Source organism: Anas platyrhynchos, chromosome 1, assembly GCF_047663525.1.
Source record: "Anas platyrhynchos isolate ZD024472 breed Pekin duck chromosome 1, IASCAAS_PekinDuck_T2T, whole genome shotgun sequence".
Classification (NCBI taxonomy): Eukaryota; Metazoa; Chordata; class Aves; order Anseriformes; family Anatidae; genus Anas; species Anas platyrhynchos.
The window spans coordinates 13,643,779-13,663,340 of NC_092587.1; the positions used below are offsets into that span (position 1 = coordinate 13,643,779).

The 19,562-nt window shown below is 37.8% G+C and overlaps 1 protein-coding gene across 13 annotated transcripts in view; it reads right to left on the reverse strand.

The window, feature by feature from the left end:
* Positions 1 to 368: 368 nt before the first annotated feature.
* Positions 369 to 19,562, reverse strand: part of ORC5 (origin recognition complex subunit 5) — a 77,095-nt gene continuing 57,901 nt past the window's right edge. For all 13 annotated transcript variants that reach the window (XM_038169111.2, XM_038169099.2, XM_038169083.2 and 10 more), the window contains 2 exons: positions 5,608 to 5,720; positions 369 to 2,025 (listed from right to left, as the gene is read on the reverse strand). In XM_038169111.2, coding sequence (XP_038025039.1) covers positions 1,980 to 2,025; positions 5,608 to 5,720 — 159 coding nt within the window. In that variant the 3' untranslated portion in view covers positions 369 to 1,979. The remainder of the gene's footprint in view (positions 2,026 to 5,607; positions 5,721 to 19,562) is intronic.

Consider the following 19,562-nt stretch of genomic DNA (forward strand, 5'->3'; position numbering starts at 1 on the left):
AGGAGCTTCACAAGCTGGCATTCTCCCTCCCCAGCGGTACAGCCCTGGCCCAGCTCTGTTGAAAGTTTCAAACAAGCTAAGCTGCAGAATTTTATTTTATTTTTTTGATTGAAGAGTTGTAGGACTTCATAAGTTAGTGCAAATCCCATTGTGTTTCATATATCAGATTCTAATCTAGACCAGGTATCTGAAAAAGCTATGATGTGTTGCTGTTGCTTAGCAGAGATTAATTTAACGTATAACAGCTCAAACCTCCTTTCTTCTCCCATTTTCAGCCCTGGGTAGTCATACAGGAGATGCACAAGTGCTGACCTCACCTCATGATGAGCTCCAAAAGGGAAAGAAACTGTAAAGTTTAGTCCAAAGCACACCTTCTGTACATTTTTATTAGTAAAAAACAAAAGTAAGCAATAAACATTTTGAAACAGGTCACGTATTTGCATCCAAGTATTTCAGCAAGCGCGACAAATGTTGCCACCTCATGGACAGGTGCGTGGTTTGATGTAGCACAGCGGTCGGAAGGAAAAGGGATCTCGGAGATGACTCATTTCTGCCCTTTCACAGTCTACTGAAAAGGGAAACGACAGCTTGGCCAGAAAGATGCTTTTGTCACTTAGACTCACCTGGAACTCATTCATTTGGGTCTGAATCCAGAAGCAGAAGCCTGGCTACACAAACACAAGTGGGAGAAAATAAAGGAGCTACACATATTCAGAGTATCTGACCACCTCCAGCATCAGAGGTGCGTTTTTCATTTTAAAAATCTGTAACAGTCAACATATGATATAGCACTTTCTTGTATTGTCAAAGGACAGCATTTGGGAATAAGTCATCTGAGGAACAGGATGTGGGACCCTGAGTTTTCACGAGTGACAAAACTTCTGCTTTGTGAAGACAACAATCCTTTAGTGCACAAGGTGATTTCAATACCCTGCAAAGGTAGCAGAAGTTGGGACTCCTCTGCTTGTAAACTGGAGACAAATACAGTTGCAGTGCATTTCAATATTCATATCCAAAGTCAAAGTTTTATGCTACAACAACTGCTCATTTGGGCAACTGCTGCAGGAATACTCTGTCACCTGTTGAATCTCCCCTTTTCTAATGGAAAGGCAGCTGTGCCGTACTTCTCTACAGGACAGATACTATAACAAAAAAATATCACACAATGCATATCTTAAATCACATTCATTCAAAACAGCATTATAATTAGCACTCAACAGAAATGGATGAGCTTGAAAGGAATAAAAAAATGTTGAAGTAAAAAGCTTTTCAAGTTCAACATCAGGTTAGAATTTCAGGAACCAAGTTTTTTTTTAAAGGAAGCATCATAAAAATATTCAGTTAACAGTTATGAATGAACGGCAAAAAAGTACAGTATGATGATTAATTGGGAGTTTACCATCATGATCTACATATAACAGTGTAACAGTCTGCATACATATGACTGAACAGAAAGAAGGATTTATACCAGCCTGATTTTAAAGATGTTTTTATATTTATTATATTTTGCTACTCCACTCTCCTAAAATGGTGGCCTCAGGAAAAGCTGCTTTGGCAGGCAATTGCGAAGATTCCTGTGGAGAGGAAGTGAAAAGACTGGGCATACAAACAAGGGCTGCTGCCATGTTCAAAGCACTAGGGAGAGTTCATAGAGCAAAATGCAGTCCTAAGTAAATGGGTTTCAGGCAATTTCAGTGTTAAGATAACATCATTAAGAGTAGAACAGATTGTGCTCAAACCCTGCTGTTTATAATTAACACATTGCTTCCAAATACTCCAGGGTCCCTGGTAAATAGTCCTCTGCTCAGATCTACCCAGACCAATCAGAGTATTTTCATCAGATTCCATGCTGGGCCAGCACCTGTTTGGACAAATCCAAAAGAGCCAAAATACTCTTCTTTCTGGCCAGCTAAGTAGAGAGATGAACACAGCTTGCCTTAGTCATTGTCACAGTGTCCATATGGCTGTGAAGCTTGTTTTCACAAGAAATCGTACAAGTACTTTATTATGTCGAAGTTCACGGTCCTATAAACAAAAACACAGCATATTAGAGCAATCATCCTAACAGTGCTAAGACTTTAACCTGTTTGGAGACAACACGTGGGACATTCTGCACAACTGAAATCAAGAAATATCCCCGAAAGGAAGTTAAAAAAACTCATTCTTGATTGTATTTAACATATAGTTCTTATCTTCTGATTCAACTTTGTAAGATTTCAAAAAAAAAATAAAGCAGATTTCTAGCAACAATCGAAATTTTTCTTATTCCAAACATTAAGCAGTAAAAAAACAAAAGCCAATATATTTTTCATATGGTAAATACAATATTCCAGTTGGTGATACAAAACTGCAATCTTTTGTTATTAAATGTTTTTTTCATCTTGCAAACCACCTGTTTTAGCACGTACTACGTAACTCCTTCATCTGTACTCATTTGTAGTCTGCGTTCCTTCAGTTTTGACACTAGTTGACCCATGTTCATAGCTAAATTTGAAGAACCCAAGAATGCCACTCAATAAGATAGAAGATTTTAATGTATACTTTTGTACTTCAATGGCAGACAGAATGAACAGCAGTAAAATAAAACATATAATTATTTTTTTTTTGGTCTCCAAACTCATTCTGCTATGCAATCTAACACTCAGACTTCGGGATTTACTGTTTGAATAAATAGCACAAATTACTGCATATAATGACAAGTATAAAATTAAAAGTTTTTTGGTTTTAAAAAGTATTTAATGATGCAAAAATAACCGCTCACAATACTAAGTGAGATTAACTGTCTGAATGTCTTATTTGTTAGGCTGCAATCATTTAATATTCTCTGTTCATGCCTCCTTCTCTAACCCACTTTCCAAAAAGTTTCTATAAAACATCGTGTTGAATTGAGAAAAAGTTCAGAAATCCCCATGATGCATAACAAGAGATACTGTGTTGGAGCCTACCTAATAATCCAATGACAAAATTAGAGGAAATTAAATGCCACTGTTAGTTTCATATTACATTGTGTCACTTAAGAAAGTGCTTTAGTTATAAGGCTTTCCGCAGAAACAAAAACACACTAACAAAAACTGACCTTATCAACTGAATGAAACACAATCACTCTGCCATAACAACTGGCATTACTTGACTCTAGATAAAAAGATCCATTATGTTCCACAAACATTAAGAGATCCCTACTTCAACTATAAAAAATTTATGAACTTCAGTCTGAAATCCTTTTAACAGAAATCAAAAGTTACTAAAAAAGAAACACCTAAACCAACTTAAATGGAAATGTAAAAAATTACATAGTAAAAGGCATGGAAATATCTCTGCAAAGGCTGAACAGAGATAGATGTGAAGTTCTGTGGTAATAAACAAAGACTGGGCATGGGCAGAGGTTACCACACTAAAAGTCACTATAAATACTTCACTTTTCTACCCTTTTACCAAAAAAAAACGGTGTTTTTTGCTTAAAAAAATAAAAATGCAGATTTAATTCTTTATTTTAAAATAAAGGAAAACAAAATAGCAAGCTGAACAGCTTGAAGGGGGTGGGGAGGGGAGAGAGAGAGAGAGCAGAGTTTTCCTGTCCTACTCCTGCACTCTCCAGCCCTGCAGTAGTAAGTTCACCTGGCAGCGAGGCTGAGGTGGTAACAAGACTCAAGCACCTGAGGATTTTGGTGCCTAGCCTTATTTTAGCACTAGTGCAAGAACAGAGGCTAAAGAATCAGGAGATGGTCTGCTTACTTGAAGTGTATCGTGATGAAATGCCAAAGTAGTTCTTCTCTGTGATAAGTATAACCCCTCTCATTTGTGGTTAAAAACTACAGGCCGCTGCAATGTTGTAGCACAACTGTCCTGCGATCATACATTCACCCTTTAGCCAGCCTCATTAAGACAAGGGGAAACTCATTTATCATGGGTTCATGAAACTTTGCATCTTATCTATGTCCTTAAGGATTTGACAAACAGTGGGTTGGAAAAAAATTGTAACAAACAAACAAGAAGAAAAAAAGAAGAACAGGAGAAAAAAATAGGCCAACTTTAAGATATCAGATAAAATAGCCCAATCTGTGCAGCCTATAAACACTTTTGAACTACGTGGGGAGAAAAAGTTACCTTTTTCATACTGCATAGGAAAAGTCAGACAGGATATATGTACGCACATCTGACCTAAAGGCAGGCAAGCCAAAGCACTACACTGTGCACTGAGGTTTGAAGGGACAGCTCTAAAAACTACTTTCTCTGCTAAGCATGAGCTGTATAGCACAAGGTTTGGTCCTGTTTTCTGTCCACCTGTACCTTCTGGCAGTTTTAACAGAGTCCACAAACTTCAAAGGATGTTAAAATTGTAGGTGAAGGGCCATTATTTCAGGTGTCTTAATTCAAGGAACCTCATAGCCAGATCGGAGTTTGTGAACTGGTCTCTGTACTCACGGTAAGAGTTAGAGCAGAGGCAAGAGCACGGGGATATCCGTACACAGTGATCCACGTTGCTAAACAGATGGTCTGATGTACTTGGTACCAGTGGGAGACTTTACAAGGCATCATTCACATGTGACTTTATTGCTGAGAATAGCAAGCTGACACAGCAAAGCCCTGGAGATGCTGGTGGTACTGTCCAGCCAGGCCTGAGCCTGATGAAGTTTCACTCTGTGGCCTGTCTAAATGGAAATTCGTGTGTCTGTGCAGCTTAGTGACTGGGCGAGGGGACGTTTAACAGCTCAGGAGAGCAACTTGTGCAGCGAGGATACTGGAAAAGAGTCTGAAACACAGATTCCTCTGAAGCTCCACATTACAGAGGAGAGCTGGCCTCTACAATGTTTCTCTTTTTAGCCACATGTCATTTCTGGGCTCTGCTCTAGCCACATGCTCTTTGTCCAAGATCTGCTAATAAGCTGGCTGCAGCAGCGTGCGTGAAGTAATGCTGTTCAGATTTGGCATAAATGAGACAGTTCTGATTGTTGCCTGTGTACTGCATGCGTTTCTGTCATTTATCACCATCTCTCCTGATGCATCTGGAACTGCTCTCGGACTCCCAGACTGAAGGCTTGGGATGAACAGGTAATTGATACTTTTGAGTATCAATTACCTACATTGATACTCTGGTACCTCATTGGTACCTACATTGGTTTTTTGAATTAGTTTTTATCAACTACAGATCACAGAAGACAAACTATGTGAAAAACTTCTCATAACTTATGCAGTTTTTACATCACCTGTACCACAAACACTACCAAGAACTAAATATCAGTTTGGATTCCAATATCATACATAACATGCCTTTCAGTCAGTACTGAAATGGACTGCCATTTTAGAGCAGTATTTTCACATGAAATTCCTGACTTCTATTAAGTACACAGACAGTATTTTACTGTAACATACTAAAGCAGTTCCTTGGCCTACCTCTGCCACTTTTAAGATTTTTTTGTTTCAAAACACTATTGCACTAAACTTAAGTTCAACATTTCTTATAGCAAAGACTCATTTAGTCATTCTTAGAAAACATCCACAGATTTCCATTCTGGTCTGCAGAGAGCCAATATAAAGATGGAAAATACAGGTTTTGAAGCCTCATTTAAATCAGTACATGTAACACCAAATGTTTTTCAGTAGACTCACCGGGCAATAGCTCTGATGAAGTCCAGTGATACAGTGCATTTGTACCGGGGTCCATCAAGCTGGTCGTTATTGCCAACCATGGACAGCAGCTGGAGAGTCACAAGGGAGGTGATCTATGGACAAGAAACATTAGCAACATCAGTCATTTTTGTTAACAAGAATAGCAGTGAGCATTTTTTTTTCCTATTCATCATCAACACACAGTCCCAAATTACAATACTCCCATATTTCTTTGGAAAATCACCCCTAGTTTCTCACTGATTTTCACATAGCCCTGCAGCTAGCAAACCCAGAAATGCGTGTACATTTTTGCTGTTACATTTCCAGCAGAGTCAGTGAGGCACACAGGCTAACCCCTTTATCCTTCATATCAAGAGTTATCCTGGAGTTGTGATCAGAGCGAGAAAAGTGTTGGGAGGGATAGATAACAGGCATGAGCTGAACATCTTCCGAATCTCTTCATGACAGCCAGGACACACTTTGTTTCTCTTTCATCTCAGGACCTTCTCTTGAATTTCTACACTCGAAGTTGGATTTTCTTGTGTCAGTTCATACTACATTTTGAAGAGATGCAGAGTATCACTCTACTACAGCTAAAAGAAAGGAATTTGAAGGTTGGAAAGGAATGGCCTGAAGATGGTGTCCTTAATATGTGCCTGAAAAAACAGAAATTTGCCTACAAAACAGTGTCGTGACAGAGCTGCTGATTATTCTACCAGTATAGCAATGCACCAGCACATTTCTCACTGTCTTCCTTCTTCCCAGTGATGGCTGTGTGTGGTACCACTCAATTACAGTCATGGGATGTCAGCAAAGAGTGCCACCAGGCTGTCCTGACTCAGCTAGGAGCGATTAACATAGTGATTCTACTGCTGCCCTATCTCCACACATGAGAAGGAAATAGGTAAAAGCAGAAAACGTGATTTTTTTCCCCCTGGCCTTTGTTATAAGCACTACTGATAATTTAGTGCAACAAGGTTATATTCTATGAAGAACCAGTATCTGACCACAGCCCCTACTTTAAAAAAAAAAAAAACAAAACATCCAGCCATGACCTACATCTGTGCAAAGATAATAATACAGTAAGGAATATCTGAAGAATAAACATAAAGAGAGTGTCAATTCAAACCTTCAAGGAAGCATGCTGCTATAAAAAGCAGCAAGTTCTTTTCAGTTAAAAAAAAACCCTCCGTAATAACTCTTCTTGTGCTGATAGTGAACTTTGCCTTCAAGTTTGTGACAGTGCTTGCGGGAGGTAGGAATACTTCTTCCTCAAGCGGACAAGATATATGAAAAAAAGACACCTCCTTGAGCAGAATTGAAAAAAGATGATCACCAAGAATGAGGTAATTTTTATAACAGCCTGTGCTTAACTTCCTTTTACATGGCATTAGGCAACAACTCTTTGGATGTCAGCGTTCTGCAAAGCATTTGAAACTCAGTTAAGGAATACTGACCTCCCTCTGCTCACAAGGACAAATACCATTCACTTAAGTCAGCTCTATACAAATGATTTACCGATTGTTAGTGTTGACAGCATTTAAGCAAACTGAACTTAGTACAGGTAAATGACTCAAAATCCAGTTCATTAAATCACTTTGTACTTGTCACTGGATTGTAATCAACCTCAAATTTGTAAGGTGTTTATTTTCCTAAAACAGACATGAATTTGAGAGCTTTTTTCTACGTTCTTCATCCAACATCATCTTTATTCAGCTTGTAAGGAAGCATTACGGAGTAATTTGCTATTGCAGTTGCTATTTTACACCCCAGTGCACCATTACTGCCTAATCACTTCTGCAATATACACTTGCAGCTGGCTCCACGTTCAGAAATTACCAGTGAAGGAAGGAATTGCACGAGGCTCCTAAAAGCTTCCGATGAGCACAGCAAAACCCCGCTAGTTTGGAGCTGGACCCATCTCAATTTTGAGGGATACAAAACTAAACTTGCTGCTGCTGCATATATGCTCCAGCAACTTTAACAACGAATCATAACTGATATTTTTCCAATATCACCAAATGCCATATATACAACATCAGGTCAACATTGTAAAAATCCTCACTAAAGGCTGACACTATACATCGGAAATGGCGTCAGACTGGAGATGAAGTTTCATTAATGTTTAAGACTCAATATTATGTATGAAGTCTTTGATCACAATAGAGTTACTCAGCAAACAACATTTTCCTCATTTCTTTCAGAAATCCTCCATGTCTGTCCTATACCTGCAGACAGGCAGGATCTCAGGATGACAAATCCTAGAGCCTGCATGCTGAGCAGGCAGCAGCCCGGAGCTCTGTTGGCACACCTTCTTCAACAGGTTCAAGCAAAACCCAAACCAGCAAGAGTTCTGTCACCCCACAGCAATGACTTGAATGAAGTTCCTTGAGCATTTTGTGCTGAAGCTACTTTTCTAGACCTGACCATAATAAAACATTATTTTCTTCACCACATAATTCGGACATTTTCTAGGTTCAATTCCCTTCTAACACGAGGGATTTGAGCACCTCTTATCCAAACATCTGGCAACTGGCAGGGGCAGTGGAGGGAAGAAGGAAAAGTTATGGGGAACCTGCTTCTGGAGCTGAGCTGTTTTGCACAAAACTGCCTTTATATGAACTACCTCTCTGCCTAGTTAGGGCACTCACCTGGTAAAGTAGAATGAACTGGGTTTAACACAGCATATTTGTAGCTAAATAAAAAAGCCCCCCCAGTATAAAATGTCATGCTCTATTAACTTTTAAGGTCCAATGTCACTTTTAATGTAAGGACTGAAAAATGTCACCACTTCAGAAGCTCAGGTGTTGTATAACTTTGGAGGTAATCTATTCTTAAATGAAGGTACGTCAGCACAGTTGGAAAAAAAAAAACATGAATGCAGTATCAAACTAGTTACACTTAACAAAAATAAGTTTTCAAAGTGCATTTTTTTTTTTTAAATACCATGGGTACAGTGGCTGCATTTCATTGTCCCAAAAGCTGGCAGAAAACATCTGGCATGAACCAACAAGCAACTAGCCAGAACTGTGTGGGTGACAAAAAGAGAGAATACTTATTGAGAATCTTCTGAACAAAAGAAATTACAGTTGGAAGAAATATGCTGAAGCTATTCATAAAATTCAAGTTAGATGTGGTAATGGTTTAACACCAGCAGAAGCTAACGAGTAAATGGAATTTTCTACAAGAATAACAAGAAAATCTAAAGAAAAATTACTGAAAGACATGAAGGAAGAGGTGTCATTGATACATTTTAAAATAAGCCAGGACTGAGATTTCTTTGAAATGTATTTATGTGAGAAATCTGCTGCTGGAAGCTTGGATGCAAGGTGAGAATAATCATAAAAGCATGGCTGAAAGTTGCTGTCAGTTAATGACCTCTCCAAATGCTTCTGAAGATTCCCTGTCAAATACGGGCATTTAAACCTCTGGAAAAAAAAAATAATAAAACAACCCACAAGCCATCCTTAAAGGCTGCTTTTTTCCTATCAGCCTGCGCTAACAGACAGGCCTTGCATCATTCCCGTGGCAGAGACAAAGGCGAGCTTTGTCAGCACGCTGCTGTGAGGGGGCAAGAAGCAGCCCAGAAGTGAGGGCTGCCCTCAGAGGAAGGCCAGGCTCTTCTCACCCATGCCAAAACCATTCGCAGAGGTGCAGAACACAAGTAAGCTCACGCCAGAGACACAGGCACACACACGTTTGGTGTTTGGTTTGGTTAAGTAACAACAGAGTACCACAGGAAAAAGTTTGGACTAATCGTGTCGGACATCTGGAAAAAAAAGCCAGGCAGAGCAAGCGATGCTTGCTGTCAGCAAGAAGCTGTTTTCTCAGGGATGTGACTGAAACATCACCAAATGGTGTACTTTACACCACAAAATCCTAATGAAAGATACTAGCAGGAACAATCTCAAACCAGCAGACACACACTAGATGATCCGTGAGGTATTTTTCATCTCTACAGTCCACAATTTCCATTTACCTTGACGTAATGCTAACTGCAACTCTCAAGCCTGGCCTACCTGCAGAAAACCACAGCTTTAACCTGTGTTATGATTCTGAACCTCAAACCTACCAAGACATGAAGAGCTTCCATTATTTAAGTTATAACATACTCAGACAATAGTACTATATTCTTTCACAGTTATTAAAATTTATTCATCACGTAGTTCTCAGAGCACAAAGGCAACTTGCTTTGAGGCCTACTGCTGCCCATGGTCAAACTTGGGCACGTGTTAAACCCAGCGATATGCAACAAGGCAGTCTAAAAATCAGATGCCATTTAGAAAACACATTTCAGTCAAAATAACCACAAAACTAGTCTCCTAGAGATAAATTCAACGACCCAAGTACAAATTATGTGAGCAGAAGAAAAAGCGGCTCAAAATTATTTCAATCAAAATTATATCCAGGGTCTGCTCTGTATGCCAGCCCTCTTAGAGAAGCTCACAAAGTGGAAGTTAACAACAGAAATCACAGTTATACATATTTAAGCCAGCAATTGATCAAAATTGATTTTTTATAGAAATTAAATCAAGATCTTTCTGAATACTTAGATTTTAATAACTTGTTTTTGATCCTTTATTATGTTCTGTACAAGGTTTTTAATGCATGCAAAAATCACAACAGATGAGACTGTAGAAGGTAATATGACCCAACGTTTTATCAGGTCTTAAATGCTAAATCCCTTTCTGAAACATTTTTTTTCTTGGTCAACTTTTCCATCTGCCAGTAGCACTCCAAGATTTCTAACTGTATCATATCATTCTTGCCTTATCCTACACCCTGCCAAACTGCTGATGGCCTCTAAGTGTGCAGCTAAAGTGCTCGTTACTCTATGCTTCAGCTGTTTATTTTATCTTTCTCTCAGCTTAAATTATTCCTACTCTTTTTAAACCATCTTCTGAATGCAGTCCAAATGTTGTTGCCATTCAGAGAGCCCAAGCAGAAAGAGGTATTCCAGCCACAGGCTTGGTGCTGCTCCACAGACAGAATTCTTCCTCACTTAGCTGGGTGGCTCTGTAAAATGTGACAGTGCAGGGCAAATGCAGTAAGAGACCGAATACCTGTTTAATGACTTTTTTCCCTGTACTAGCTATTTTTTGCATTCCTCTTCATTATTTTGTATTAAATCTCCAGGACCTTGCACCCTGTATTTCTTCGGCCATAGTTGTATACAGCACACCTCACAAATTGTAAGTCATTTCTGCACATTTCATCAGTGATAACACTTTACCTAAGGACTTCCTCAGCTGGAGTCAAGCAGAATTTAGCACTGATCACTAACCTGAACAAACTTTCAGGACACAAATGTGTTGTCAAGTTCCCGACACGATAGCACTATAGTCACTAAATGTGAAACTACAGCAGCAACAGGAAGAAAACAACTGACTACTTCCATATAATTTGTCCTTTAAGAATTGGTATTGCTTAGCCTTACTGTTTATTATTACCACTATTTTATTTTAATACCCACTTAAGAATTTTAAGATGTTTGTTTATCACAATGTCTCTACAATTCTACTTTCAGCCTGAAGTAAAGAATTTCCTGGATCAAGATCACTCCTTGATACTGAAACCATTATGCCATAGCACAAAAACTTGCTCCTGTTCCTTGAATTTCTACGAGGTGATCCTTCTGCTTCAGAAGAAACATTTATTTACCCTTTGTATATGACCTTGAATTTCATGCTGTTAAGGCCTCTCAGTTTACATCATACTCACCACCTTCAATGTATTTCATGCACGTTTTCATAGCAGAAAAGTTTACTAAGCCCACGGCATGCAACCTTGAATTTTACATTACAAAATTCCTTCAGCTTCTACTATATAGGTCATAACCGTCATTCTCACATGGCATTTTTCCCACTGTATAAACAATGTTTATCACTTCTTATTCTATTCAGTCTTTGTGTCCCATTTACACTAAATAATTGACAAAATGCGTTGCCAATTTCATAGACTCGTTCAAGGCGTAAGTGTGAATTTTCTGCTTTTTTCTTTTCCCCTCCTCCCTTCCTGCAGATCATCTTTCAGACCCCACAACACCTTGCAGCATACCAGAAGCTGCCTATTTCTAGCACATCTTCCTGTAATCAGCTTCCTTGATGGCTTTTCTCTTCAATCTCAAGTGAAGCAAAGGTATTTATTTCCTTCAAGATGACACGTCCTCACTTTGCCCTAGAATTCGTATTTTTTTTAGAATCAGCTCTCTTCAATTAGTACTCTGTATAACGTATATCAGACTAAGTTCATCCTGCGTTTGCCATTCTTATATATATATTTATTTATTTATTTTTTGCCTGTATGTCTGATATTCATCACTAGTAGTCAGACAGCTTTACTGTCTTATAACAAATAAAACAACTGGTAAAACCTCTTGTTGTCTAGCAACGTGGCTGTTACAATGCATTTTCCAAAGGCTAAACAAACAAACAAGAGATATTATCTGTATCTTCTACATCCTATCACTTCATATCTCCCTGTCAGCCTTCTCTGGAAAACTTCTAAGTATCTCAAAAGCATTTGTACAGTGCACACATTAGCCCTGCCCTCTCTAATTGTCACAATAACATAACTTTTAAGAAGTAGTTCGATAATTTATTAATTTTGGAAGTTTAATTTCATGAATGTTTCAAATAATAAATGAATTTACTCTCTCCATTATTTTTATTTAACCTACAAACTGGAAGACCCTTTCTTCTCTCAGCTCATTTACTTTAGCATTAATTCAATGTGAGAAAAAGAACCATAAAAGGCAATTTACATCAACTGCAGTTGCACTCTGCTTGTCATTTTAAAAAAGTTAAAAAATCCACAGTGATACATGGATAAATCTGTATTTCTAAGTCAGTTCCCTCACTTAAAGTACACCCTGAAACTTGCTTAACATACCTTGAGATCAAATTAGCTTCTGTACCGGAATATATATTTAGAATTATTTTTTTCCCAGAAATTTGTTAGACCTGAAACTGATCATGGGTTAGTTTATTTTGATCCTTCAAAACATTGAAAAAGAAAAGTTGAACATACTTGAAATCTGCTGGGAAATGCATTCATCTAAATTATTCCATAATGGCCTGGGAAAAGCACTCCTAAGCACATGGACTTCAGATGCAAATTGTAGATGGAGTATTCAAAAGTACTTCAATAGGGAAGTATCTTTCCCCCCTCCACCCCTCACTGTCACAGATCCACTTCTGCAGAGATGCCATGTGCCAAGTGCATTTTAGGAGTATTTAGAAAGTGGAATGAAGACTGCTTCCCTGAAGTAAACCTCTAAATGAAAAAGGCAGATATGCAATGGACCAAGCATATAAACTTAAATACAAAAATCTAGAAAATTTTCACCTGGTAGTTAATGTCTTTCATTTATAACGCTTCTGTCCCACAACGGCAGCATTTCTAGATCCTGCAAGAAGTTGCATCCAGAACAGAAAAGATTAACCTTAAAATACACTGCGTGATAGTGACAGAACTAGATACATTTGTAGAAAGCCCCTAAATTTTTAATACTATCTCAGTAAAATATAGAACTGTATGAAGAACTAGCCATCTCCTGCTACAAAAAGGAGTTTTTTGTCATCGTTTGCAAATACAATTTTGTATTCAAAAACAACTAAAGCAATAACGATTTCTAACTTGTCCTGAAGACAAAAATCAGTACTCTGCATAAGCTGTGAAAAAAATTGGCAAATTAAAGGACATTTCCTACAATGAGACGTTTGGGAGTATCTTCTGAAGCAAAATTACCTTGCTTTCTCAAGAAATAAAAAGATTTTCAAAGCGTGTTAACTGCAGTCTATTTTTGGATGATTATGATAATTAAGTGTTGAAAGAATATTGATCCAAAGCTTATGTAAGGAAACAAGATATTAAGAATTTTTAATTAAAACAACCACTCCAGGAAGATTTGACCCAAATACTTCTGAACTACAGAAGTTAGACATTTTCTCCAGAAGGTTAGACAAATGGTGAAATATATCAGTAGAGGTAGGAATTTGCTCTGAAAAATAACAATTTAAAGATACATTTATTCTGTATCTTCAGCTTACTAAATCAAACCTAATATGCTGTTTTCTGGCAAAAACATTTCTCCCTGGGTATCCTTCATTTTAAAAAGTTTCTGGAGTTTATGGTTTTCTTTCTCATATATGGTTTGTCACTAATAAATTTCCATGGTTTGCAACCTGCCCTCAAGTACCTACCATGTGCTAGAGCTCAACGTCTTTAAGACTGTCCACAGTAACATACAGCATCCCAGCTACTCAAGAGAAACACTGCAGAAGACTCAAATCACTACATTCATTGTCTGTCATTCATTGACTACATAAAACTATACGCATTTTATTGGTCTCGTAATAGAAATAGATAGTAAGAGAAACAAAAATAGAAACAGTTATTATCACTAAAGTACATAAGCACATCATCCTGGTAAAAACTAAAGATGCCTCCTGTCTCTTGAAAGGAGCAGCCAGCAATGGATGCTTAGGAAATAGTACAATAAAATTTTAAGCAAGAGAAATTCCCCAGCATACACTCTCGGCTCCTAGTAACCTGCATTTCAGTGACTTAAGCAATTAGGTATTAAAATGTTCACACATACAGATCTGACCTACTGAAATACAACCTTTCATTTTGTTCTTGCATTGTAAAAATGGCACTAAAAAGCTTATTAAACTGGGAAGTTAATTCAACTAATCAACACACGGCAGATGGAATTTATTATGAGGTTGCATACACTAGGATGAAGACCATCTCTCAATCCACAAGAAGTTAATCCACACCTCTAGTTGCTTGAAAAACAATGAAACCTTACAGTAACAGCACAGAAACTGATGGTTGTAGCCAACAATAAGACACCTTTTTTAAAAGAAAAACAAAATATCTATAGCTACACTTCAAGTTTAGGTACACTTCAATAGAGACTATAAATTTGTAATATCCATCCATATTAGTCATTCTACAGAAAGTAAAGCTTTCAGCCATCCATGAATTGATAAGTCATGAAATATTAAAAATTTAACTTCATTGACCCATTAAATACGTTAGATACAATTACAAAACACAGCTATATCTTTAAATCTCTTGCATAGATGATCCTGAAAAAATCATAACTACCAGCTTTCCATCTTTTATTCAGTTATACTTTGTTTTATCTGATAAAGAGCATGAAACATCATCTGTCAGCAATTAATTTGAATGGAAAAAGCCCTGTTCTTCAAACACAGCACTGCTTTCGTATGCAATTGCTGTCACCATTTAACACAACTGTTAAATTCTGTTAGCTATACCGTGTATCACTTAGGTTTTCTAATGTGGGGAAAAAAAGCATTTTCTAATGCATTTGGCAAGCGCACGTGTTGGGTAGAGAAGTTCACAGTCATCTAAGACAACCAATGAACTCGTGAACCAGTGTGCTATCATACCTGTCAACTCCATAGGGCAATGAATTTCACTCTGTTTCATCTGTAGACAAGTAATGCACAGGAAGGGAATGTCCAGGTTGGAGTAGGGGAAGAAAAATTTTGTATTAAGTGCTATTACACATCAAGCATTCTGTTGGGACTATGGTACTCTTTGGAGCAGTGACTATGCATGTGTTCCGTTTAAAATCCTGGAAGAGGAAAGTATTGTGTATGAACAGTATGCAGCTCGTCAGCTCTTGTCCTGGCCCTACGGCACGAAAGGATAATACTATTTAGACTGATAGAAACACTCAAAGACACAACCCCCATAGACTCTTAAAAACATCCTTCTATATAGATTGAATTAAAATTTGTCTGGTTAGTAAACATTGACTATATGGCTCCTACGTCATCACAAATCATTTATGGAGCAATAGGCTCCGAAATAGTGATGTGCTGCATAATGCAATTTCTGTAGGTAGGCCAGGATTGGATTAAAAGCGTAAAAGAACCAAGAGCAGATGTCCTATTTTAGTTTCGGAGGAATACAATATAATCAAGAAACAAATCTCAGGTTTCCATAAATAACTAGCATACATCATTTTGCACTTGATGGCTGTGCTACCTGCTGTATTTTTAATAATCACTGTGTTGAGACTTTTCTGTAATATTCAGTGATGATTTTAACATTCAGAAAAATCAAATTTATTAAATCACCATAAAAAGGCTTAATCCCCCCAGGAAGTACTATGTAGATCACCAAACTGTAAAAATTCATACAAGAGATCAATGAAAAGATGAAAAAAAAAAAAAAAAAAGCAGGAAAGAATCAAATTTTTTCCAATCTTATGGATGAAAATAGTCACCCTCCCTCCATCGTGACTGCTGTAGTGAGGAAAAAAATGGAACTGGAGAAGCAGAAGGGAAGCAGTTATGATATGGAAAAGACACTATTAGGGCCTGATGAAATGCTACTTGTCATTCCAATTGACTGTGCTACATCCTCTACACTTCTCCATCGCCTGGGAGGCTTTTTACATAAGCTTTACATAATGGATAAACAGGTCCCAAGACTATCTTCTGGAATCTCTCTAGTAAGCAGAATCAGAACTATTCTTCAAGCATATTTTAACCTATCCATACCAGAACTTGTATTGCATTCAATAAATGCAATAATTAAATAAATAACAAAAATGTTAGCAAAGAATCCACGGATGAGGAAGTATTGGTATCAGTCTGCTGCTCCACTAATAAGAGAAACTCAAGCAGCAGAGACAAAAATGTTGTCTAGGGTTTGAAAACACCTATCCAGGAGACCTTTCCTTCTCTGCCACTGAAAACCCAGATGAGCTTTGCAAGAAGCTCTTGACGCATCTTGTCCAAGATAACACACTAAAACCAAACTGTAGGCAAGGTGATTGCTGCCAGGAGTTAGTTACTGGAGCAGGATGCCCAGACCATTCCTGCTAGGTCTGGCAGCCTGCACCCTCCCTCTTAAGGCTGTATTTAATTTTACTACCAGAAGCAACACCCTGAAAAGTGAAGATCTCTGGGTTAACAAGTGATCAAAATGACACCCCCCCAAAACATCTGTCCTTGCATATCTGGTCCTGCAAAAGCACCACACATCGTTGTGACTTGACAGATTTTATATGGGAAGTGTACTAAGACTTCCTCGTCTCAAGAATAATGTTAAGATATCAACCTCGGGAACTGCATTTCTAAGACAGTTTTGCACTAAAAAATAAAAAGAACAGAATGAATGTTCATACAAAGACGACTTTTCTGTCTCTGAAACTGTTCTCAATTTATTTTATAACAGAGAAATTGTGCAATATGAATGCTGCCATGGTAACAACTCACTTTATTGAACAAGAGAGAAAATAATTATCCCAAACCTGCACGTCATGCAAGCACACACAGTAAATTTAGTGCTGCCCTTTTCCCCCTTGCTCTTTTTCCTCTTGCGGAGATAGATTTTGAATTTGTACATTATAGTAAGCCACACACCATTTTGCTTGTCCCTCCCACTTCTTTGTATATTTTACACCTCTTGAGTGCATAATGTGAAGGACCCAGTTACTTACAAAAAGAAAAAGGGATTAATGAATCAGAAATGCTCTTCCCCCTCCTGAGTTAAGTACAGAAGACTCCTATGTAAATGCTTCACGCATTTAAGAAAAAATGAAGCCCTAAGGCAAGCACAGCACATGCTTAGTATTCACTCAGTATACTGAAACGAGAACCCTTACATTTATAGTAAACCAAAAGTTATTCATCTCTAAACATAAATTAAACCTGATTTTGCTGTTCCGTCCAAATATTCTTTGTGACAGTATGTTTGTGAACATGTTGTTCTATTTTATATATAAGGGACCTTAATATTTTCAGAAGAACTGCATGGATTTAGCCATACAAATCCAATTAATCTCAATAGAAGTTGTATGGCTAAATCCCTGGGCTTGGCTTTGACATTTTGGAAACAGTGGGGGAGGTTTTACAAGGAGTGAATGTATTATACAAAACTCACTTTTCCTCAAAAGAGAAATAAAATAGCATGCAGATACATACAGACATCAACAAATATTTTATGTGATTGTCAAGAAAACCATAGTCCTAGCAAAGCAAGCAATGATTCCCACCAAACTCGACTTCACCAAAAATAACAGTATTATCCTGCAGTCTGTGAGATAAAATTAATCACATGTATGCATGAGTTGGATAAATTATTCTTACTTTACCTCCAGTTTTGATCTTTTGATTTCATTTGCAGCGGATCTGCCTGTCTGATACGAAATGTTCAGGAATTAATTTAATCTTGTGCTCACGGTTAGAGGGTAGCCAAATCAAAGTGTTTTGGGTATATAAAACTTAGGTTTTTAAACGTCGTCATAAAGAAGACTTGAAAGTGCTGTTTAAAAAGATGATCTTGTTTGCCACGTACCTTCCTCACTTTTTTTTTGTTTATTTACCTTCCCAACCAACTTAACAGAGTAGAAACAAAAACTACTCTCATCCAACTTCAGCAACAAAGAATACAACTAATTTTGTCTCTTCTGTAGTAGATTTCTTTAGTTGCTAGGAACAATTTAAGTCTATGCACACTTTACGCATACAATACAGGCTGCATAAAATCTTAATTCAGTATATTGTCTTTGTGGGGCTAGAACTCTCCAAACCATCCAAATACAATTTACTTTGATACAATGCAAAGTGTATTGTAAGGGTACAACATAACCTTTGTAAATACACACACACCCCTAAATATGCTCAATACTCCGTAAGAAGTTGTTACAGAAAATGAAAAATGCAATTTCAGTAGTTCAAGCAGTAGAATTTATAATTCTCTATTAAAAAAGGCTACTCGCAGCTGCAGATGAATGCCTCCTCTCTTCCCCCAAAGCCTCCAAGAACCAATACCAGGAATTCACCTGGTATTCACCTGCCTGAATAAGGCAAGTAGGTGCTTTCCATCTTAAGTCATTAAAACAAGAACACCAGATATGCATGTTCTGCACATAAAGTGATACTGTTAACAGTTAAATCCCACGAGTGTTATAACTTGAGAAGAGGTACGAATGTCACATTTTACAATAACATAGTTTTTGCCTTTAATGGTACTTCTTGTGTGGGCACATTTTCCAGCTCAAGAATAATTCACACAGATGCAGTGGTGACTGCATCCTCAAAGAAAGGAATAACATCCACACTTCTTGCTTGCAGCTGGTGATGAAGCCGTTACTTCCTAATAAACTACTGCCATTAGAAGATAAAACATTGCTACCTAACTGTACAGCAACACTGCGGCAGCATGAATTAAATAAACTTTTGTGAAGAAAAAAATTACATCCATAAATCTTCACCAATGCAAAATATTCACACACCCACTTCTGCCCATGTCTCTTACAACTTCAGCTACCTTGATCCCCCCACAACACCTTCCAGTTTTTCGTTACACCCCTGGGCAGACCACACACCTTCTGCTCCTCCTGCTCCCCCACCTGCACACAGGCAAGGGTGCTCCACACCCTGTGGCTGGGTCTTGGTTAGGCCAAACACTGGTTAGGAAAAACAGTGAACAGAGGAGATGAAAGTTGATATCAACCCTCATTAAATCCTTAAGATTTTAAAACTCTGGAACTTTTGCCTTTCCAGCAATTTCAGCAAGAACTGGATAAACTAAAAAACACATTGAGAATGTACGTAAGGTGAAAGACCTGACAGACATGTGATGGACTCACTCTCTTTGGGAAACCAGGCTAGAAGATGCTCAGGAAATGAAGCAGCCCTCTGAAAAGCAGATACAGTGAATATACACGTATGCCACATGCTAGTGATAGTCGTGTTCAAACATACCAAGGACTTGGGGTGAGGGTGGAAAGGGAAGCCTGGTCAGAGATTATCTAACACCTTGGGAAGTACTTCAATGCTCCAGATAAAACAAAAACTGTTGGAAATGAAAGTATAGCAACTCACTAGCTAAATACGTGTACCTTTTATTTAATAGATAAATTCAGTTATAAACCAAATCCTTCTTTAAAAGAAAAAAAA